The following is a 23649-nucleotide window of genomic DNA, read 5'->3' on the forward strand; positions in this document are numbered from 1 at the left end:
CGACTCTAAATACCAGCGTTAGAAAGATCCCATTGAAAAGATAGGCTACGCAAATGGCGTAGGGGGATCTGCGGTATGGAAAAGTCGCGGCTGAAAAGTGAGCGTTAGACCCTTTAATCACTGACTCCAAATACCAGCGGGCGGCCAAAACCAGCGTTAGGAGCCTCTAACGCTGGTTTTGACGGCTACCGCCGAACTCTAAATCTAGGCCTATGTGTTCAGCTTCCTGTCAGTAGTGCAATGCTGTCCCTTCAGCAATGGATAACAAGTGATAATATAATTAAATTGGAAAGTTGTTTAAAATTGTATGTTCTATCTGAATCATAAAAGACAATTTTGGGGTTTACTATCCCTTTAAGTACTGAGACCAGGTTTTTTGAGGCAATTAGAAAGCTCAATCTCATTATTTAACTTTTTTTTTTATCAAAGTACAAGTATTTCTCCTCTTTAAAAGGCCTTTACTGCCTCCCAAAAGACTTCTATCTTATGAAATTAAGCATGGTTAAATTCTTTATATTCTTTCCACTTTGTAACTAGATGGTTCTTAAATTTCGTATTTGTAAAAAGATACAGAGGAAAGACAAATCTTTTTTTTAAATTAGGCTTGTTTATACCACATTTTGGGCAAGATTACGAGTGGCATGCTAACAGTTACACATGAGCGAAAAGGGGTTTATCGCGGGTGTTTGCGCATTTCACATTTAGTGCTCGTATAACAAGTTGAACGTAAACGTGAACGCGTGAGTGCAATGGCGATTTACACTAGAATGATAACCGCATCCTCAGAGCTCTGATTATCTGTTTTGCAAAACAAAAAAGTGTCACAAACATAAAAAGTACATTACGCAGGGCAGTTACACTTATAATAATACTATCTAAAAAAAATATTTTTAAAGAATGCACAAAAAAGTTATAGGGGCTTAAAGATATGAGGTCTCACTGTCTCAGGTTTTAGAGAAAAAAAAAGTAGGCAAAGGACTTTAACATTAATATACATACATTATAAATGTCTAAATACTATATGCATTTGTGTGTATCTAAATATGTTTATATGTGATTGTGTATACAGATCTGTTTATGTATTTATATGTGTACATTTGTATTTACAGACATATAAACACATACAAACACGTAAGTACATGTACACAAATATACAGTATATATATATATATATATATATATATATATATATATATATATATATATATATATATATATATATATATATATATATATATATATATAAGTGCATTGGAGCCCTTTGCAGTTAAGTAGATGAAAACATGAAAAAGCATATTTATGCAATATTGATATTTAATAAAGTGTTATACTGTGTATTTACTGTAAATATTAAACTTTTCAATGTTCTCCACATACTAGAATATGCTCTAAGTATTCATAAATAGATATTCCTATATGTATCTGTATATGTCTATACCTATATATATATATATATATATATATATATAATTATGAATAAATAGAACAAATTCTGCAATGTGAAGAACATTGGAATGTGAAATATTAATAGTTTTATGTCTGATTAACACACTTGAGAATATGAGATCTGGTTTGGGCGCGAGTAGGGCTTTTTTTTCCACTTTTTTTGCTCCATTGAGGGAATATATTAATGCAATTGTGATATTCAAAGTTAGGCTTTGTGCGCACATTGGGTTAGCTCACGAGAAAAAACTTTTTACTTTCAACTTGTATTACGAGTGCTACCCGACGAGCAAAAACCTTACTTCTAGTAGCCCTTCATAACTAAAGCTATTATTGCATAATCAGATATAGTGATATTTCCAATTGTTGCTCCATTTTTAATCTAAACAGATAATTTGAGATTAAGAAATAGTAAATTTGTGAAAACGAATGATATTTTTTAGACTCACATGTGTATGCCTTAGATATCTTTAACTTTTAAAAGGTTAAACAAATTGTTTAATATTTTTTTATCCTGTTTTAGACCGTTCTCTGTTATTCCTAATTGTTTGCAATGTGTCTATATTAGGTCGAAATCACCTGCCACAGTCCAGTTTATATCTATAAAATTAAAAACTTTACTTTCTTTCCTATGGGATGGAGAGTCCACAACTTCATTCCAATTACTAGTGGGATATTCAACTCCTGGCCAGCAGGAGTAGGCAAAGAGCACCCCAGCAAAACTGTTAAGTGTAACTTACCTTACCCATAATCTCTTTGCCTTTGTCAATGGAGGAGGTGCGAAGATGTTGTCTGAAGATATTTAAACCTTTTATGGGTACTTTCCCTGAAGTCAACAGGGTTAACAGTGGTTCTAGCTGTAGGAGCAAGGTAAACCTTTACAATATAGTATATCTGTAAGATGCTGCAGACAGCCTGGAGTCAGTGAGAGTGCTTCTCATAACAATACATCACAGTATTGCAATAGTGTAATAACAAAAGTTCTTACCGACGCCTCCTGTAATCCTGGCCGGTCTTAAGGTAGAGGCTGAATCTCCACTGTAGTTCCGCTCTGGAAATCCTTTCCGGGATCCGACACCTGTTCGTGTCTATAGCGTTTGCTTCCTCCAGTCAGCTCTCCATACCCTCCTCGACCATTTGCAGGGGCGCGGTTCAGACTCCACTGATCGAAGCGTCCGATAACGTCAGTTCTCCTAAAAACATCTGCTGTGTAGACCGGAACTCACTCTGGATAACGTAACATGGACACTGTGTTATCTCCAAAGCTTGCCATGCTCACTGGGGTTAAAGTTAGCAACAGAATAAAGAGTAGGAAGGAGCACCGGCTGCAAGATGAAGTTTAAAAGTATTCTTTATTCACACCTTTGGTGTCTGTTTAAAAAGTTCCACATATAAGGCACAAACATGGGTACAAAAGTTTGAAATGGTCAGCAAATAGCAACTGACATGTTTCGGCTAAGTAGCCGTCCTCATAAGCTGCTATTGCTATTTGCTGACCATTTCAAACTTTTGTACCCATTTTTGTGCCTTCTATGTGAAACTTTTTAAACAGACACCAAAGGTGTGAATAAAGAATACTTTTAAACTTCATCTCGCAGCCGGTGCTCCTTCCTACTTTTTATTCTGCTACTTTCCCTGCAAGCAAGGATTAGGGCTATGCTGTGTCCATGTCAATCTCTTAAGTAAGTAAGTAATGGTGGCTATTAGCAGTTAGAAAGTGGTGAGGTTGTCTTTGCTTTATTTGTAACATTATTGATATCCCTTCATAAAAAGCCAGCATTGGTTACTCTGTTCTTTCTTTTTCTTCAGGTCCCTGATAGAGAGTGGAGTATCTATCACACCTAAGAAGCTAAGAAGCTGTTCCTGCCCTGCAACTGGATCCACGGGTAAGTGCATTTGCCTTCTAGGTACTGAAGGACAGCACTTTGGAGGTTAATTCCTCTAGTGGATCATCATCTGGTACATGGTATGACCTTTAGGGGTTAACAGTTGGGCAGTCTGGCAGGCACTGATATCAGTGAAACTTTAAAGGGTTAATTTCTCCCCTTTTGTTATGAGAGATTATGTGTGAGAGCATTCTTTATTTAAGGATTGGGCTAATAGAGTAGAGTGTAAAGGTGTGAGACTTTAGTGTTTTGTTCTGGTTGGACAGAAACGCACGCTTTTACAGTGACGCAGTTTCTTTTTCTAAGTCCGATCACGTGACCTCCGCTCTTCCGCTTGTATTCATTGTAGAGTGGAGTGAATAGACAGTGTGTGTGTTTTAGCGATCGCATGTTCTGGCTATGCTAAATGTTTACCGATACGGATCTGTTTGAGCTCACAGCTTTCTAGGAACGACATCCATCTCTGACAGTGGATCTGCAGCAAGTGAAAGTCTTCTTACTATTACTAGTGTCAACTCCAGTCCTGGTGCGGTAAGAACGCCTCAGCTAACCTAAGGTATAGAGGTGTGAGGGACTTTGTTTTAATTAAGTTTAAGTAAATTTTAGCATACTTTGCATTACTCATTTTGAGAAATACTCTCCTTTCTTAAAGTGACATAACGGTTCCTTTTATTTTTCTGCTTATTATTGGGGACCTTTTAAACTATGGACACAGACCAAGATTCTGTTTCTCTGGATAAATGTTTATTATGTTTAGAGGCCAAAATTGTTTTGCCTATGCAATTTTGGTCCTCATGTTTAGCTAAGACTCTAAATCACAAAGATTAATGACTCCCTTCTGAGCCAATTGTCTCTCAGGATAATGCTGTTCAGGATATGCCACAGCTTTCTCCTCAAACGTCCCAAGCCTTAGGGCTAGATTTATCACAGCTGAGGCGTACAGGGGCACGTATACGCGCCCCTGTATGCCTTAGTTCGCCTGTGGCGGGGCAAAATTACCCGCAGGTCATTAACATTGCACACGAGCGCGGTACATTGCCCATTGCACATTGCCCACGCACAGCCAATCACGCGCGGGCAGGAGCTGTCAATCTCCTCGTTTGGACTCGACCGAGGAGATTTAATTTCGCCACCTTAGAGGTGGCGAAGAGCTTAGCAAAGCAGCGGTCTGGTGACCGCTGCTTCATAAATCACGGCAAGCAAGTTCTTGTGAGAACTTGCAGCCGTAGGGGCTTGATAAATCTAGCCCTTAATGGTTTCATATACAGTGCCCTGCGGTTCCTCTCAACCTCCTGGCGGTGTTTGTTTGCCAGGAGATTTTGCTGCACAGATAACCTCTGCGGTTAAACCAAAGAAAAAACCTTATTAAGAGAATAGGGAAAAGTATGCTCTTTTTACACATAAAGTATATATTTTTCCACTTAAAATTGAACTTTCACTAGTTATAGTTAAAGAAGGCAGCATAAATAGAAATTGTATCTAGCATACCAGAAAAATTGTTAAAAAGCGTATATGTGAAACGCGACCGCGTCAGGGGCTTCGTGTTTATTTTAACTGCACTCTGTTAATTTCAGACTATCTACTAATTGATAATTTTATTTGTTGTTGTAACATTTGTTGTAACATTTGGGACATATTGTGGGAAGGATGGGAAAGGGATTTATAGCATATTTAGTGTAAAAAAGTGGCTTATCTACCCTAATCTAGGGCAATACAGGACACAGTTCCTAAATAGAGGCTCTTATATTTACCTAATATCGTTTATTTTTCCCCTCCTCCTCACATGTGATAAACTACCTAAATCAGCAACATTGAAGTACTTTATACAAGTCACAGTTACAGGGTTGTGTTTTTAACTATTTTTCTGGCTCGTTAGATACAATTTCTATTTATGTTGCCTTCTTTAACTATAACTAGTAAAAGCTAAATTTTAAGTGGAAAAATATATACTTTATGTGTAAAAAGAGCATACTTTTCCCTATTCTCTTAATAGGTTTTTTTCTTTGATTTAAATGTTGTAATATGCTCTAAGCAAACTCCCATCCAGTTACCTCCTTCTATAATATAGACAACAAGGTCAGCTGGTAGCCAATAGCATTTTTGCCTTTTCCAGCAAATCTGGGATCACCTCCCTTTGTTTTGTTATAACCTCTGTGGTGTCTGCAGCTTTATTTGCTTTTCCTACTTTGGGTAAGCGTAAGAGGGAATCTAGACATATTTCTGCTAGTAAGGTTTCTGACCCCTCTAAATCTGCGCTGGTCAACCTTTCTCAAATGTCTGATGAGGAGGATACTTCAGTAAGTTTTGAAGGTGACATCTCAGACTCTGACACTATAGCGGAAAAATCTTCTGAATCAGAAGAAGTTAATTTCAGATTTAAGCTTGAACATCTCCAGTTGCTACTGAAGGAGGTTCTAGCTACTTTGGACGATTCTGAACCTTTGGTTGCTGTCAACCCTAAAAAGTCTACTAAACTTAATAGAGTTTATGATTCTCCCTCTTCTGTGGATGTTTTTCCTGTTCCAGACAAGATGTCAGAAATAATAGCTCAGGAATGGGATAAGCCAGGGGTTCTTATTTCCCCTTCCCCTGTTTTTTAAAAAAATGTTTCCTGTTGCTGACTCCATTCAGGACTTACTGTGTCTTAAGTAGAAGGAACTATCTCTACTCTAGCTAAAAGAACTACAATTCCTATAGAGGATAGTTGTTCCTTTAAGGATCCCATGGATAAGAAGCTAGAGTCTTACTTAAAAAAGATGTACAGCCATCAAGGATTACAGTGGCAACCTGTGGCAAGTATTGCTAAATTTGCTTGAGCAGCATATAACTGTTGCGATGCCTTGTCTGATCTGATATCAGAAGAGACTACGATAGAGGAGATCCAAGAGAGGATTAAAGCTCTTAAACTGGCCAATACCTTTATCTGCGATGCTAACATGCAGGTAATTAGACTGGGAGCTAAGATGTCTAGCTTCACTGTTTTAGTTTGCAGAGCTCTGTGGTTAAAATCATGGTCAACTGATGTAACTTCAAAAGCCAACCTTTTGTCTTTGACTTATAAGGGTAAGACTTTATTTGGACCTGGTCTGGCGGAAATTATATCTGAGATTACGGGTGGAAATGGATCTTTCCTTCCTCAAGACAAGAAGAATAGACCTAAGGGTGGCCAGAATTCAAATTTTCCCTCCTTTTCGCAACTTTAAAGGACCAAAGTCTTCCTCCTCTTCTTCCAAACCAGAGCAAGCCAAGACCTCTTGGAGGTCTAGTTAGTCTTGGAATAAAGGGAAACAAAACAAGAAGCCTTCCACTGACTAAATCAGCATGAAGTTTCCACCCCCGATCCAATTTTGGATCAAGTGGGGGCAGGCTTTCTCTTTTTTGACATGCTTGGAATTGCTATGTCCCAGATCCGTGGGCTGTGGACATAGTATCCCAGAGTTACAGAATAAGATTCAAGTCTTGCCCTCCAAGGGACAGATTTCTCCTGTCAAGACTGTCCTCAAACCAAGTAAAAAGGGAGGCCTTCTTAAACTGCGTAGAGGACCTTTCCTCCATGGGAGTTAATGATTCCAGTTCCTCTAAAGGAACAGGGTCTAGGATTCTATTCAAATCTCTTTGTGGTTCCCAAAAATGAGGGGACTTTCAGTCCCATACTAGACTTAATGTGCCTCAACAAATTCCTCAGGGTACCGTCCTTCAAGATGGAAACTATTCGTTCCATTCTTCCATTGTTTCAGGAAGGTCAGTTCATGACGATCATAGACCTGAAGGACACATATCTTCATGTTCCCATTCACAGGGATCATCACCAGTTTCTGAGGTTTGCCATTCTGGACAAGCATGTCCAGTTTGTTGCTCTTCCGTTTGGTCTTGCCACGGCTCCCAGAATATTCACAAAGGTTCTAGGGGGCCTTTTGGTAGTGGTCAGATCTCAGGGAATTGCAGTGGTGCCTTACCTAGATGACATCTTGGTTCAGGGGTCATCTTTTCAACTAGCAAAATCTCATACAGAGATGCTGTTGTCTTTTCTACGTTCCCACAGATGGAAAGTGAATCTGGAAAAGAGTTCCCTTGTTCTATCTACAAAGGTGTGTTTTTTAGGGACAATCGTAGATTCCCTGTCCATGAAGATTTTCCTGACGGATGTCAGAAAATCCAAACTTCTTGCTTCATGCCTTTCTCTCCAGTCTGCTATTCGTTTATCAGTGGCTCAATGCATGGAGGTGATTGGTCTTATCGTTGCTTCCATTGACATCATTCCTTTTGATCGGTTCCATCTGAGACCTCTACAGCTATGCATGCTAAGTCAATGGATTTATCTGTCAGGGTTTTCTCCCTGTTGTGTTTGCCATATGCTGCTGGCAGCCATTTTACTCACCTCTCTTCCTGACTATGGTGCATTGTGGGGGATGCTGCTCATTTCCTGCACTTCCTTTTATGGCCAGACTGGTGTGCATCATCCATGTGAGACAGGATGCAGTCTCAGAATTGTGATGTCATCACTTATTATTTAAAGGGCCTTGGTTCAGTATGCTTTGCCTTTGCCTTGTCTCAGACCTGTTTGTGAGAGTTCCTGTGTATTACCTGGCTGCCTGACGTCCTTCCTGGTTCCTGATCCCTGGCTTGTTCCCGACTCTGCTGTTTCCTTTTTCCTGATTCCAGCTTGTCTGACTATTCGCTTTGGCTCCTGACTTGGCTCGTCTGACTACCAGCTCTGGTTTTGTCTCCTGGCCTGTTATTTCACTTGTGGACTTTTTATTATTTTTTGCTATTAATAAAGGTGTGATTATTTTTGCACTTCTTATCTCAGTCTGGTTCCTGGCACCCTGACATTATTGCAGAAGATAGATCAGAGTTCCTTGGCCATGAAGGGGGTAACTCGCATTCTGCAGTGGGCGGAAGCTCACGATTGTCTCCTATCTGCCATCCACATTCCAGCAGTGGACAACTGAGATGCTGATTTTCTGAGCAGACAGACTTTTCATCCTGGGGAGTGGGCTCTCCCTCCGGAAGTGTTCTTAAGGATACCCTTCAAGTGGGGGGTTCCAGAGTTGGATCTGATGGCGTCTCGTCAAAACACCAAGCTTCCAAAGTACTGATCAAGGTCAAGAGATCCTCAGGACGCTCTGATAGACGCTCTAGCGGTTCTTTGGATTTTTTCTCTGACTTACCTGTTTCCTCCACTTGCTCCTTCGACGAGTCATTGCTCGTATCAAACAGGAAGGAGCATCTGTAATTCTAATAGCTACTGCATGGCCTTGCAGGATCTGGTTCGTGGATCTGGTGAAGATGTCATCTCTTCCACCGGCGTAAATACCTTTATTGGTGCAAATCTAAGGGTTTCTCCTGGAGCCAGGTGAGGATTCCCCGCATTTTATCTTTTCTTCAGGATGGCCTGGAAAAAGGTTTGTCAGTCAGTACTCTGAAGGGTAAGATTTCTGCTCTGTCTATTCTTTTGCACAAACATCTGGCAGATTTGCCAGATGTTCAAGCTTTTGTTCAGGTCCTGGTCAGAATCAGGCCTGTGTTTAAACCTGTTGCTCCTCCTTGGAGTCTTAATCTCGTTCTTAAAGTTTTGCAGCAGGTTCTGTTTGAGCCATTGCATTCTGTTTATATTACGTTGTCAGCTTGGAAGGTTTTGTTTCTTATTGCTATTTTTTCTGCTCGCATAGTTTCTGAGCTTTCGACTCTGCAGTGTGATTCCCCTTACCTTTCATGCGGATAAGGCGGTCCTTCGTACTAAGCTGGGTTTTCTCCCTAAAATTGTGTCGGATCGAAACATTAATCAGGAAATTGTTATTCCTTCCTTTTTTTCTAATCCTTCTTCCCATAAGGAACATCTTTTGCATAACTTGGATGTTGTGCGTGTTCTAAAATTTTACCTTTAAGCTACTAAAGACTTTCAACAATCTTCTGCCCTTTTTGTAGTTTTCTCTGGCAAGCATAAAGATCAGAAGGCCACTTCTACTACTCTTTTCCTCTGATTAAGAAGTATTATCCATTTAGCTTTTGAGACAGCTGGTCAGCAGCTTCCTGAGAGAATTAGGGCTCATTCCACTAGGGCTGTCTCCTCATCCTGGGCTTTCACAAATGAAGCTTCTGTGGAACAGATTTGCAAGGCGGCTACATGATCCTCTTTGCATACTTTTTCCAAATTCTACAAATTTGATACTTTTGCCTCGGTTGAGGCTTCTTTTGGGAGAAAGGTTTTTCAAGAGGTGGTGCCTTCTGTTTAGGTCCACCTGCATTATTCTCCCTCCCTTTTCATTCTGTGTCCTCTAGCTTGGGTATTGGTTCCCACTAGCAATTGGAATGAAGTTGTGAACATAGTAAAGAAAACAAAATGTATGCTTACCTTATAAATTTCTTTCTTTCCGGGCATGGAGAGTCCATGACTCCACCCTTTTTGTACTTTTAATTTGGCAGTTTTTTTTTTTGAGTAAACCTCAGGCACCTCTATACCCTTGTGTTTCTTCTTTTTCCATTTTCCTTCGGCTGAATGACTGGAGATTATGGGTAAGGGAAGTTACACTTAACAGCTTTGCTTGGGTGCTCTTTGCCTCCTCCTGCTGGCCAGGAGTTGAATATCCCACTAGTAATTTGAATGAAGTCGTGGACTCTCCATGTCCGGAAAGAAAGAAATGTATCAGGTAAGCATAAATTTAGTTTTTAAGGTATTCCCAAAAATCTTTGCCTGGTTGATTGGGCCTATATACATTACAAATAGTAATCAGTTTATCTTCTATATAGATTTTTACATTACATTGATAAATCTTTCACTTGGGTCTATTGCTTGATATAAGATTTTATAATGTAATTTATGGTTACACAAAACAGCACCACCTCTCTCTGAAGAACATGGGGTGGCAATATCTTGTTAAATGAGTTTCCTGTAACAAGGTTATATCTGCCTTATCTTTTTTAATTTGATTAAAAATGTTTCCCATGCCACCCATGTTCCAGGACACTTTTTTTAGATCAGTTAACCTGATATCCAAGATCACAACATTCAAATATCAGCCTGTTGTTTATAAAAAAAAAAAAATGTTGGCAGCTGGAGAGCAAGAGAGAGGGGAGAGTAAAAAGCTGGGGGGGGGGGCATGAGTACAGCAGTAAACAATACTCTCCATTATAATCAAATTTCGATATTCCCATATGTATGATCACCCCTAGCATTTAAAATAGGTTGCTCTGCATACATTAGTAAACTGCCTGTGTAGTTTCCAAAATAGCTGTTTCATTATTGTAAATAACTCTAATCAGAGTGAAATCATTTCTATCCTTTTACTTGTAATATCTGAGGAAAAATTTTGGAACAATAAAATTCTGTTCCCCCTGATTTCTAAATTGTTAACTTGTCTATAAGCTCTTAAAATACTAATTTTATCCTGAAAAATTTAGGAATTTTAAGAAACAGCTTTGAATATACACTGACCCTGTTCAGCTTGTTATTGAATAACCTTAAGAGTCTAGTTTATACCAACAGTTCCAGATGCTAGATGTATTTCCCCTTTAATTTACACCAGTGATCTAAAGATAAGCAAAACCCCTTAAAGATGCAAGGATGCTGTTTACCAGTATAAAGTTCTCCTTTGCTTTCTGCACAATAAACATACAATCGCAGTTCAAGTAGAACACTGAAACCATTGAGGACTCTTGTTAAATCAAAGCAACCTTATAAGACACTTTTGGTTTTCCATAGCTACATCTAGTCCATTATTGTTTTCCAAGCAGAGAAAAAAAGCACAAAAAAAAACAGGGAAAGCTGCAGTCCACCGCATGACAAAAATTAATTTACTGCATTATCAGGCTTATCACAAATTATAATAGCAATTTTGCACAGTGCTTGAAGATAACATAGTCACCCAACATATTTGCCTCCAGTATAGAATGTGTGAGACACAGTTTACTCTCAGTAACGAAGATCCCAAGTGAACAATATTGTTCCCCAAGGAATTTGTACAAACAACAGCTTTGCTTTTGGCAGCTGCTTTAGACAAAGTACAGTAACCGTAACATTTTCGGAGTATGGAAATAATTGAATAAAAGAGCCTTTTTATACAGCCCAGATCCTACGTCAGTGTGGCGGCCACACTTCTCTTTCCACCGGTCCCATCCTTTAACTGTCGTATCACAGCACATCATCTCGTACATGGTTTCACCCCACCAGCATAGAGGCTCCAAGCCTTGACAGGGACCGCAATGTTTCTGGACACCACTTTGTGAGGAGAGTTCAATGTTTTCCTCCATGCACTCTGACGCAGGGCACTTGGGGCTTGTAGATTAGGTCCTTTGCTGTAACAAACAAACATACGTTGTACCGCGCTCCAGTGACTTTGTGGCGGTAGTTTTATATGGCCTCCGATCGGTCACTTTCTGATACCAGTATTAACAGCTGTAATATCCCCACAGCCCGGGCACTCATCAATTAATTGCCTACAGAGAATGGCTGTCTGTGAGCAGAAACTTTCCTTGAATGATACAGTGCACCATGACCACGCTCTCCTGTAGCGAGGTGCCCACTGGAAGCTCTCCAGCAAAAATTAAACTTTCATGATTCAGATATGCAGGTTAAAATAATTTTCCGGGGGGCGGAGCCGACTACCAGGCTGTTCAGACGCATGTTGCAGGAGCTCTGGTATTAAACCTTATTTTTAGGAGATTTTTTGGAGTTTTTTGGCAACTAAGCAACTAATTTTAATCTCCAAACAAAGATCCATTACAGCCCATCTTTTGCATCATGTTTTAAAGCAGACTAGGTGACTAGAAAGAGGATCTTTATCGAGAAATGATTGCCCTAAGGTTGTCATGTGAACGCAGAACTCAGACGCAAGCCCTAAGAGTCTAGCACCAGTATGGAGACTTTTTGCTACAGAACTAGCCTAAATATTGGACTCCTTCTTATTAATATGGGCTGAGGTGAATTTCGAAAAAAGTGTGACCCGCACAGTGTAACAAAATAAGAACATTAGATACGCGGCCTGCTGAACAACATTGAGGACGCACATGACGTAGTGTGCCAGACAGACACCCTGAAGCTGGTCATTTCCCTTTTGAAGAATATGACTGACCGTTTAGACCATCATTATCTAGCTTGTTCGGCTGTCCTACAATCTGCTGCGGGTTCACCCCTTCTCTCATCAGCCGACTCAGAACTCACCTACAGCCCATCGGATGTCAGATGTAACAGACGGGAGGAACCGGAGGAACACCCGATATACAGGATCCCAGGAGCAAGCTCAAGTCCAGTCGATAAGACGCAACTTACCGCACTCACAGGCGCCACTCCAGTAGTGCCAGGGAGGTCCCGGAGTCCCGTGGCTTCACAGGCACTATCGACAGCAGTCATTATTCATCGGAAGTCATCCCCGCAAAGCTCCGCTTCAGCTATGGAGGTATATGCTAAGAGAAAGAGAGGAGACCGAGTAGCGGACATAGCTTGCAGTCATATACAGAGCACCTCATGTAGCTCCCCTCTACAGCAACACCGTTCCAACACCGAGATACATTTAGTTGACCTGAGACTCTCAGACTTTAGAAGAGCTGGCATAGGCTGAAAGGCCAGACATATACAAGCTCTGCTGCCTGGCAGCTTTCATTAGAGGCATCGCTTACACTGAATAACAAATGTAACTAATATATAAGATGCAGGGTTGTATTTATGTTTATGAGTAAGGCGAGCAGGGCAAGTCTACACAAGCAGCAGATAACTATTAACTTTGGGAATGGTTCATGATGGCAGTATTGCCAGATACTTCTGTCTCCCCAACCAGTGCAGAACTATGATTTTGTTTAAAGCTGCTTTTTTTCTCCGGCTCATATCAAATGTTATCGATATCAGGTTGAGATCTGTTTGTTATATAGTTGTTGAATTTCACTGTTCATTATCTCCTTAAGTGTTTTATAAATATTTAATGTTCTCTCACATGCCATCCTTAATAGTAGACAAGTCTTATATTGTCTCTTCTCTGGTGTATCATCTGCTTAACTTTCCTATACCACTATAAATTAATGACCCTCTAATGGCTTCTCTGAAAAAGTAAGCATGCAACATCGATAAGGTCTCAGATATCGCTGTCAATTATTAGCTGGGAAATGCTGTCCCTAAGGTCACAGCGTGACTGACACTGCTACCGGTTAGATTTGTGAACATGCCAGCAATCACATTACAGACCGACTGACTTACCTCCCTAATGTTTATTCTAATTCAAGCTAGCTTTTATTTATCTTATCTACTAAAAAAAAAAAAAAAAAAAATTACTACTACAAAACCACTACAATATATAAACATATTTTACAACTGTATAGTGCTTGTGACAAACTACTACACTGTGCGTTAACCACATGACGCCCAAATACTAGGCGCCATCAAATAATTCCTATAGCATTAAAATGATTGATCTAAGCTAACTCTTTGTAGATTAGTTTCTGTTCCATTCCTCTCATAATTCTGAGGTAAGCAACAAACCTGTGCAACAGGAAAACACAATTTATCCCATTACTTTAACTAACTCTATCATGTTTTCCTAGCTGTAAATAGTGAGACTGTGCTGACACCTACTGTATTGGCATGTTTAAAATATGCTCCTTTACTCTTCCTGTCTGAATACTTAGCTTTAGCTAGTCCGGCTAGGGCGCGACTTATAGAATGATAGAACCTGTAGTACAAATACCTAGCATATGAAAAATAACCGCACCGCTTTTAATTAAGTATAGATAGCTGTTCATTCACTGAGTAGCTAACTTGCCTCTCCCAGAATGTGACTTTTAGCGTCTCCCCACTTATGCACATAAGATAAGAACACACCTATATCCTTCTTGTACATATTTACCTGACACCCTTATTCACCGAGCAATATAATTACTAGCTGTGCTTAACCAGTTTGATGTCAGCTATATCCTGAAAAGTTAATGCACAGAGAGAAACCATAACTCCAGACAAAACATACTCCTAACAAGAATCTAACCTCCCCCCCCATACATACATTCCCTCTACTCCTCCCTCTTTCACACCTCTTTTTCTTCTTCCCCACTTTTCCATCTCTTTAAAGCAGCTTTGGTCTGCTGATTTTCCCCATCTTGTTCTATCAAAAACTAGGTCCAAAAGTGACCATCCTTCACGCCAATTTCCTCTATCAGTGTCCATCAGCTCCGTTGGGTTCAAAAGTAGCCCGTTATTTCATAGAGGAATTTATTTGAGAATTGAATATAAAATAGAGGTTTCAATGGATGAGCCATACAGATTTAATGTTATTTTTGCTTTACTCAAACTGTCTTTGATTATATTGTAATCTGATATTCATATTTTGTGGCACTTCCCATATGTTGTATTTTTTTTTTTCCATAACCTCAATAAAAAAAATTTAAACCCAAAAAAAAATAATTTTCCAATGTACTTATTTTATCTCATTTAGAAACATAGAATTTAACAAGAGATAAGAACCAAAAAGGCCCATCAAGTCTACCCATATTACATGTTACTGTTTTCTTAGGACAGCCTTATGCATGTTCCATCAAGTCTACCCATATTACATGTTACTGTTTTCTTAGGACAGCCTTATGCATGTTCCATCAAGTCTACCCATATTACATGTTACTGTTTTCTTAGGACAGCCTTATACATGTTCCATCAAGTCTACACATATTACATGTTACTGTTTTCTTAGGACAGCCTTATGCATGTTCCATCAAGTCTACACATATTACATGTTACTGTTTTCTTAGGACAGCCTTATGCATGTTCCATCAAGTCTACACATATTACATGTTACTGTTTCCTTATTATAGCCTTATGCATGTCCTATCAAGTCTACACATATTACATGTTACTGTTTCATTATTATAGCCTTATGCATGTCCCATCAAGTCTACACATATTACATGTTACTGTTTCCTTATTATAGCCTTATGCATGTCCCATCAAGTCTACACATATTACATGTTACTGTTTCCTTATTATAGCCTTATGCATGTCCCATCAAGTCAACCCATATTACATGTTACTGTTTTCTTAGGACAGCCTTATGCATGTCCCATCAAGTCTACCCATATTACATGTTACTTATTACTTAGGATAGCCTTATGCATGTTCCAGTCAATTTGGATTAATAGTCCTTGAGCTTACCACCTCTATTGTAAGTTTAATCCATGGATCTACCACCACATTTCTCCTAAATCTGCTACCCTCTAACTAAAAATTTGCTTTATTCTCTAGTTATTATTTGTTGAAAAGTATACCTAGTTAGGCTCAGGAGTAGCAATACACTAATGAGAGCTAGCTGCTGGTTTGTTGCTGCACATATATGCCTCTTGTCATTGGCTCACCTAATGGGGTAGCTTTATCAAGCAGCGGATGCTGCAATCTACCCCCGAAGTTTCAGGTTCACCTGAAACTTAAGTTGAAAAGGAAAGCGATCTTAAGACCGCTGCTCCTTAACTCATCCGCCACCTGTAAGGTGGCGGACAGCAATCATCCCGATCAGATACGATCGGGATGATTGACACCCCCTGCTAGCAGCCGTTTGGCGGTGAACGTGCAGGGGGCGGCATTGCACATGCATTTCACCAGAACTGTTTGTGCAATGATAAATGCAGATAACAAAAATGTATTCTTCCCTGGGCTGGTTAGACCTGATAAGCCAGTGGGATAAGGGAGGATCCCAAACCTCCAATACAAATGTGAATTATAATGAAAAAACTATTAACAAGTAATAGATAACTCTACCCACAGCGCTTGATTTGCAACATATTGCTACTATTTATCTGATTGAAGCTGTTAGCGCGGTGAGTTATCTATTACTTGGTAGTAGTTTTCTCATTAGCAATAATAAATGCAGACAGCGATGTCTACGTACAGCAGATCATGTCCGCCCGATATTTGATAAATCTACAGAAGAATATGTGTAGGAATAGGGGCGTGGTGCACTTAAGGGATGTAGTTAATATTTAAGAGAAAGTTTTTTATTAATTTTTAGTAAATATTGCTGGGTCTAGGTGACTGTTTTTCGAAGTGTAGAGAGAAAAAATTAAAACTTATTTTGTGAATACAAACAAGTGTGTAAAGTGTGTTTAAATCATATATATGTGATGCCTTTTATAATACTCTATTCTAATAATTGTGTATTTATGTGAAAAATAAAATCGGCAATTTTGTTTTTTTCACGTGTCTAATTTTATTATATACAGTGACCTTATATAGGATGCTATGGTCCTAATCCATAAAGGTGCATTAATTGCGTGAGTTAACTATATTTAGAACTGTAGTGAAAGCGATTATTAGTGCTGTCAATTTCCCAAAAAGATTGTATGAATGTAAAAAGGCTAATATCTTAAATAAAATATATCATAAAAACCTATGAAAAAACAATAATGAATCATAAACGACTTTACCTTTTGAAATTAAATCAGCAGAAAATGTATTTAAAACATGATAAAGATAAAAAATTTTGGTAATTACCACTGGATGTCAGAAATTTCTCTGGGACGTCTCCCAGATGTAATGTGGGTATTTAAATGGCCATATGTAAAAACTCAATATGTGTCAATTTTCTACATAGAAAATTACTAAACACAAAACAATATTAAAAATGTGTAAAAAATGTCCGTATTGAAAGGTCAAAAGAAAAATCCAAAATGTCTATTTTTATGTGTTATGAGGATTGGTAGGCTCAAGGTGAGTATTTGTATCCTTTGCTTTTTATACTTTGCTGGATACCGCTCTTGATGTTATATATGCGGCACAAAAACAAAAGGTAACTTTATATGCCAAAAGTAAGGCCGGATTTTTTGCTTTTACACACACTCTTGCTGGGGTTTTTTCAATTTGTGATCCCAAACAAAATAAATTTTCCTATACCGCTCTTAGTGCTATGCACGCGGTAATACCGGAGGCTTATACTGTCCTTCAAATAGGTTAGGATTATTTTGCGTTCACCTTTACAATGTTCGTATCAATTTTGTTTTACTCACAGTTCTTGCTGTTGAGGGAGACCACACTTTTTTTGGCCGCTTACTGCTTCTCCATGCTGTTCACTCGCCTCGTTGTCTGCTCCCGGCGTCTGACGTCACACTCCTTCGTGGGAGGTCGTCTTGCAATGCCGGTGAGATCGCTGTGTGCAATGACACTTTGTATTCCTTTTTATTTTTTAAAGACTGCTGCTGTGAAGGTAGAGGGTTTTTGTTGTGTTGCTGTATTTCCCCCCTTGTGGTGTATATCTCATGAGAGTAAGGATATACACCACTGTGAGTAAAACAAAATTGATACGAACATTGTAAAGGTGAACGCAAAATAATCCTAACCTATTTGAAGGACAGTATAAGCCTTTGGTATTACCGCGTGCATAGCACTAAGAGCGGTATAGGAAAATTTATTTTGTTTGGGATCACAAATTGAAAAAACCCCAGCAAGAGTGTGTGTAAAAGCAAAAAATCCGGCCTTACTTTTGGCATATAAAGTTACCTTTTGTTTTTGTGCCGCATATATAACATCAAGAGCAGTATCCAGCAAAGTATAAAAAGCAAAGGATACAAATACTCACCTTGAGCCTACCAATCCTCATAACACATAAAAATAGACATTTTGGATTTTTCTTTTGACCTTTCAATACGGACATTTTTTACACATTTTTAATATTGTTTTGTGTTTAGTAATTTTCTATGTAGAAAATTGACACATATTGAGTTTTTACATATGGCCATTTAAATACCCACATTACATCTGGGAGACGTCCCAGAGAAATTTCTGACATCCAGTGGTAATTACCAAAATTTTTTATCTTTATCATGTTTTAAATAAATTTTCTGCTGATTTAATTTCAAAAGGTAAAGTCGTTTATGATTCATTATTGTTTTTTCATAGGTTTTTATGATATATTTTATTTAAGATATTAGCCTTTTTACATTCATACAATCTTTTTGGGAAATTGACAGCACTAATAATCGCTTTCACTACAGTTCTAAATATAGTTAACTCACGCAATTAATGCACCTTTATGGATTAGGACCATAGCATCCTATATAAGGTCACTGTATATAATAAAATTAGACACGTGAAAAAAACAAAATTGCCGATTTTATTTTTCACATAAATACACAATTATTAGAATAGAGTATTATAAAAGGCATCACATATATATGATTTAAACACACTTTACACACTTGTTTGTATTCACAAAATAAGTTTTAATTTTTTCTCTCTACACTTCGAAAAACAGTCACCTAGACCCAGCAATATTTACTAAAAATTAATAAAAAACTTTCTCTTAAATATTAACTACATCCCTTAAGTGCACCACGCCCCTATTCCTACACATATTCTTCTGAACATTTCACATATATATAAGTTGGAAGGAACTTATATTTATAGGGAGTTTGGGATCTGATAGTTCCAGCGCTCTATTCACTCTAAACTAAACAATTTGATAAATCTACCCCAATGTGTTTAGCTAGATCCCAGTATTGCAGTCCTGCTTCTTCAACAAAGGATCCCAAGGGAATAAACACATTTTATTATAGAAGTAAACTGGAAAGTGCTCTATCTGAATTATAAAATCTGTTTATTTTTTATAACATTTTTGTTGTGAAGAAGAGGTATAGGGCTAGATTTATTAAGCTGCAAATGCAGCTGTTTCTGTGTGAGCCTTCCGGCTCGCTGGGAACAAAAGTTAAGAAGCAGCCTCTGTTGTGGCGGATTGCAATTATCCCGATCGGATATGATCAGGATGATTGACACCCCCTTACTAGCGTCCAATTGGCCGAGAATCTGCAGGGGACAGCATTGCACAAGATAAATGCAGACAGTGTATGCTACAGCGGATAGAGGCACCTATTTAAGAAAGGTCTTGCACACCTGATCCGACAGTGCGGATCAGGTCCGCAAGACCTCGCTGAATCAGAGAGCAATATGCTCTCCGTATTCAGCGTTGCACCAGCAGCTCACAAGAGCTGCTGGTGCAACGCCGCCCCCTGCAGACTTGCGGCCAATTGACCGCCAGCAGGGGGTGTCAATCAACCCGATCGTACGCGAACGGGTTGATTTCTGGTGATTCCTGTCCACCTGCTCAAATCAGTCGGACAGGGTTATGGAGCAGCGGTCTTTAGACCACCTTACGGAGCTTGTTAAATGGGCCCCCATGTCTGTCCGACATTTAATAAATCGACTTCATACTATTTATCCAGGCACAAATTCACAGTTTTGAGAACTACAAAATAAAAAATATGTGATAATATCTTCTTGATAGAAAAATGTGCAAAATATTCCTACAGAAACTCCTGGGAGAACATTACATTGTGAATGGATAAATGCAATGAATTTACACCAAATAATAAACATTACATCCATCTTGCTACATAATTAAAAACAAATCCTTATTTCAGTATCAATAACCTTTTGGATTATAATGTATCTTACATAGAAAGCTACATTTACATAGATTTTTCTTCGAAAAGCATTTTATTTTAAAAAAATAAATGTAAAAATTCTGATTTAAATTTAAAAAAATCAGATTTTTTTTTTTTTTTTTTAATCATTCATTTTTATTCACCCTGCTTTATAATGTGCCCAGCAATGCACTTTGCACTACCATAATGACTGTAGCTAGCCTTTTTGTCTACATACTCAAAACCAAATTGGCTCATTTATTTTAAAAATGTTTAGACTTGGCTAACGTTATTTTAAAGCAAGAGAATGTAAATGACTTGAAATTACAAGGTGGTTACTGTCCCATTAAATTGAACTAATTTAGCTTCTAATTGCAATGCAGAGTAGAATGAGAGTGAGCCCTAGAAATGGTATTGTTCTAAAGAATTAACATAGTTTCTGTATACAGCAGTCATGGCTGTGGGTGGGATCTGTATATAACCTTCTTGAATGGCCTCTAAATCCTATCATTTGCTCTAGGCAGGGGTTCTAAAAGTCAAAATTAAACTTTCATGATTCACATAGAGGATGCAATTTTAAACAACTCTCCAATTTACTTTCGTTAACAACATGTGCACAATCTTTTTATATTTACACTTTTTGAGTCACCAGCTCATACTGAGAATGTGCAAAAATTCACAAAATATAAATATTATTATTATTATTATACTTTATTTATGAAGCGCCAACCTATTCTGCAGCACTGTCCATGGACACAATTAATTTAAATAAAACAATGATATAAAACTTGTATAGACAAACTGTAACTTTGAAATTTGTCAGAAAAAAATCTATTACTTATGCATTTATCATTGCACATGCATTTCACTAGAAATGCTTGTGCAATGCCGCCACCTACAGTTTTGTGGCCAATCAGCCTCTAGCAGGGAGTGTCAATCAACCCTATCATATCCGATTGGGCTGATTGCTGTCCGCCGCCTCAGAGGTTGCGGACGAGTTAAGGAGCAGCGATCTTAAGACCATTGCTTCTTAACTGCTGTTTCTGGCGAGCCTGAAGGCTCGTGCGGAAACAGATGCATACATCTCCATACGGAGCTTGATGAATCGGCCCCTAAGTGCTGTTGCATTGTCTAGTTATCATGCATTTGTTGATTATGCAAATATACTGTATTTACTGGTCCTTTAAATACTGTAGAATTGCACAATCCACAGATGTACAATAAAAAGACAATGCAATATCATTTACTCTGAATTTTAAATTATCAATAGATTTTATTCTGAAAAAAACTCTAAGATTGCGTCCATTTCCCTGCCCACTGTATCATGTGACAGTCATCAGTCAATCGCAGACTCATATACATACACAGTGTGAATTCTTGCACATGCTCAGTCAGAGCCGGTGCGTAAGAAAGTATGCGTATAAAAAGTCTGAGCACAAATTGATAATGTAAAGTAAATTGTAAAGTTGTTTAACCCCTTAATGATGCAAGTCGTACAGGGTACGTCTTACACAAACTGGTCTTTAAAGACCAGCGACATACCCTGTACGACGTTGGGGTTGAAAGAGGCTGGAAACGATCCTGATTGATTCCAGCCGCTTTCCGGTTATTGCAGTGATGCCTTGATATCGAGGCATCACTGGTGGGTGGGAGCAGACATGGGAGGTGGGTGGGCAACCATCGATGGCTTACTTATGTGCAGAGGTGGGCGGTGTTGCTGGGGGGCACGCACGGACGCGCGTGCGTGCACGGGGGAGGCGGTCGGGCGCGTGCACGGGGAGGGAGCGGGTGGGAACCATTACCCTATGGAACAAATTTTAAAAAAAGTTAATCTAAGTGATCTGGGAGGGGGTGGGGGTTTAGTCTTGGGGGGGAAGCTACACTACAGAAAAGTGGGGAAAAAAAAAAAATATATACATTTTTTTGTAAACTGGGTACTGGCAGACAGCTGCCAGTACCCAAGATGGCTCCCAATAATGTAGAGGGGGAGGGTTAGAGAGCTGTTTGGGGGGGGGGGGATCAGGGAGGTTTGGGGCTAAGAGGGATCCTACACAGCAGCATATGTAAATATGCTAAAAAAAAAATATATATACCTTTTATTTTAGTACTGGCAGACTTTCTGCCAGTACTTAAGATGGCGGGGACAATTGTGGGGTGGGGGAGGGAAGAGAGCTGTTTGGGAGGGATCAGGGGGTCTGATGTGTCAGGTGGGAGGCTGATCTCTACACTTAAGCTAAAATTAACCCTGCAAGCTCCCTACAAGATCCCTAATTAACCCCTTCACTGCTAGACATAATACACCGCATTTGGCGTGAAATGGTGGCATTAAATATACCAAAATGGGCCTAGATCAATACTTCGGGTTGTCTACTACACTACACTAAAGCTAAAATTAACTCTACAAGCACCCTACATGCTCCCTAATTAACCCCTTCACTGCTGGGCATAAAACACGTGTGGTGTTCAGTGGCATTTAGCAGCATTCTAATTACCAAAAAGCAACACCAAAGCCATATAAGTCTGCTATTTCTGAACAAAGGGGATCGCAGAGAAGCATTTACAATCACGTAAGCCATAATTGCACAAGTTGTTTGTAAATAATTTCTGTGAGAAACCTAAAGTTTGTGAAAAAATTTGTGAAAAAGTGAACATTTTTTTTTTTTTGATCGCATTTGGCGGTGAAATGGTGGCATGAAATATACCAAAATGGGCCTAGATCAATACTTTGGGATGTCTTCTAAAAAAATATATACATGTCAAGGGATATTCAGGTATTCCTGACAGATATCAGGGTTCCAATGTAACTAGCGCTCATTTTGAAAAAAAGTGGTTTTGAAATAGCAAAGTGCTACTTGTATTTATTGCCCTATAACTTGCAATAAAAGCAAAGAACATGTTAACATTGGGTATTTCTGAACTCAGGACAAAATTTAGAAACTATTTAGCATGGTTGTTTTTTGGTGGTTGTAGATGTGTAACAGATTTTTGGGGTCAAAGTTAGAAAAAGTGTGTTTTTTTCCATTTTTTCCTCATCTTTTATAATATTTTTAATAGTAAATTATAAGATATGATAAAAATAATGGTATCTTTAGAAAGTCCATTTAGTGGCAAGAAAAATTATATATAAACTGTGTGGGTACAGTAAATGAGTAAAAGGAAAATTACAGCTAAACACAAACACAGCAGAAATGTAAAAATAGCCCTGGTCCTTAAGGGAAAGAAATTGAAAAATGGCCTTGTCCTTAAGGGGTTAAAATTGCATGCTCTATCGTAATCATAAAAGTTTAATTTTTTCATTAGTGTCCCTTTAATCATGGATTTAAACGTTTGGATAAATACGCATTGTTTTGAGAATTTTTATTGGAAACAAAAATAAAATAATTGTAGCATTTCCTTCCATACTGAATCTAGCTAACAAACCCCATTCATATTTGCGGTACCTGTGAATTTTTAACCATTAGAAATCATAAATACTTTTATGACAACTTAGTTCTTTGTTTTTCTTCTTTTTCTTCCTTCACAGAGAATTAATTAATTGGTACTTTCACAAATAATTTCACCCCACGGTTTGGAAGATGAATGAATTTTTACCTTCACATTACAGTATATATATATATTTCTCTTGTTTTCTTTCGTCTTCTTTTGACTTTTTTTTCTGTCCTCTTCACCCCAACTGACAAGTTTCAGGATTGATTATCCACTTAATTCAGTACTTATTTAAAAAACTCTCGTCCAGTGATTTAGTTATTTAAACTGTGGGTTTACTGATTAATTAATTGAATATTATTGAATATTATTTTGAGTCTATTTTTAATGTACATTTATTGAGGTAATTTTTGTAGTGTGCCTTTGTTATAGAGGTTAGGATGATAAGTAGGGCACTTTATATTTACCCTCTGTTATTAGTTCCATGATTTAAAATAAATTAGAATGGGCTAGCTTA

The 23649-nt window shown here is 38.4% G+C and overlaps 1 protein-coding gene across 1 annotated transcript in view; it reads right to left on the reverse strand.

The window, feature by feature from the left end:
* The window catches only part of LOC128656856 (embryonic protein UVS.2), a 169084-nt gene extending 160551 nt beyond the window's left edge, over positions 1-8533 (reverse strand). Inside the window, exon 1 of the mRNA XM_053711022.1 lies at positions 8501-8533. Within this exon, the coding sequence (XP_053566997.1) occupies positions 8501-8533 (33 nt within the window). The remainder of the gene's footprint in view (positions 1-8500) is intronic.
* Positions 8534-23649: the final 15116 nt, after the last annotated feature.

Source organism: Bombina bombina, chromosome 4, assembly GCF_027579735.1.
Source record: "Bombina bombina isolate aBomBom1 chromosome 4, aBomBom1.pri, whole genome shotgun sequence".
NCBI classification, from domain to species: domain Eukaryota; kingdom Metazoa; phylum Chordata; class Amphibia; order Anura; family Bombinatoridae; genus Bombina; species Bombina bombina.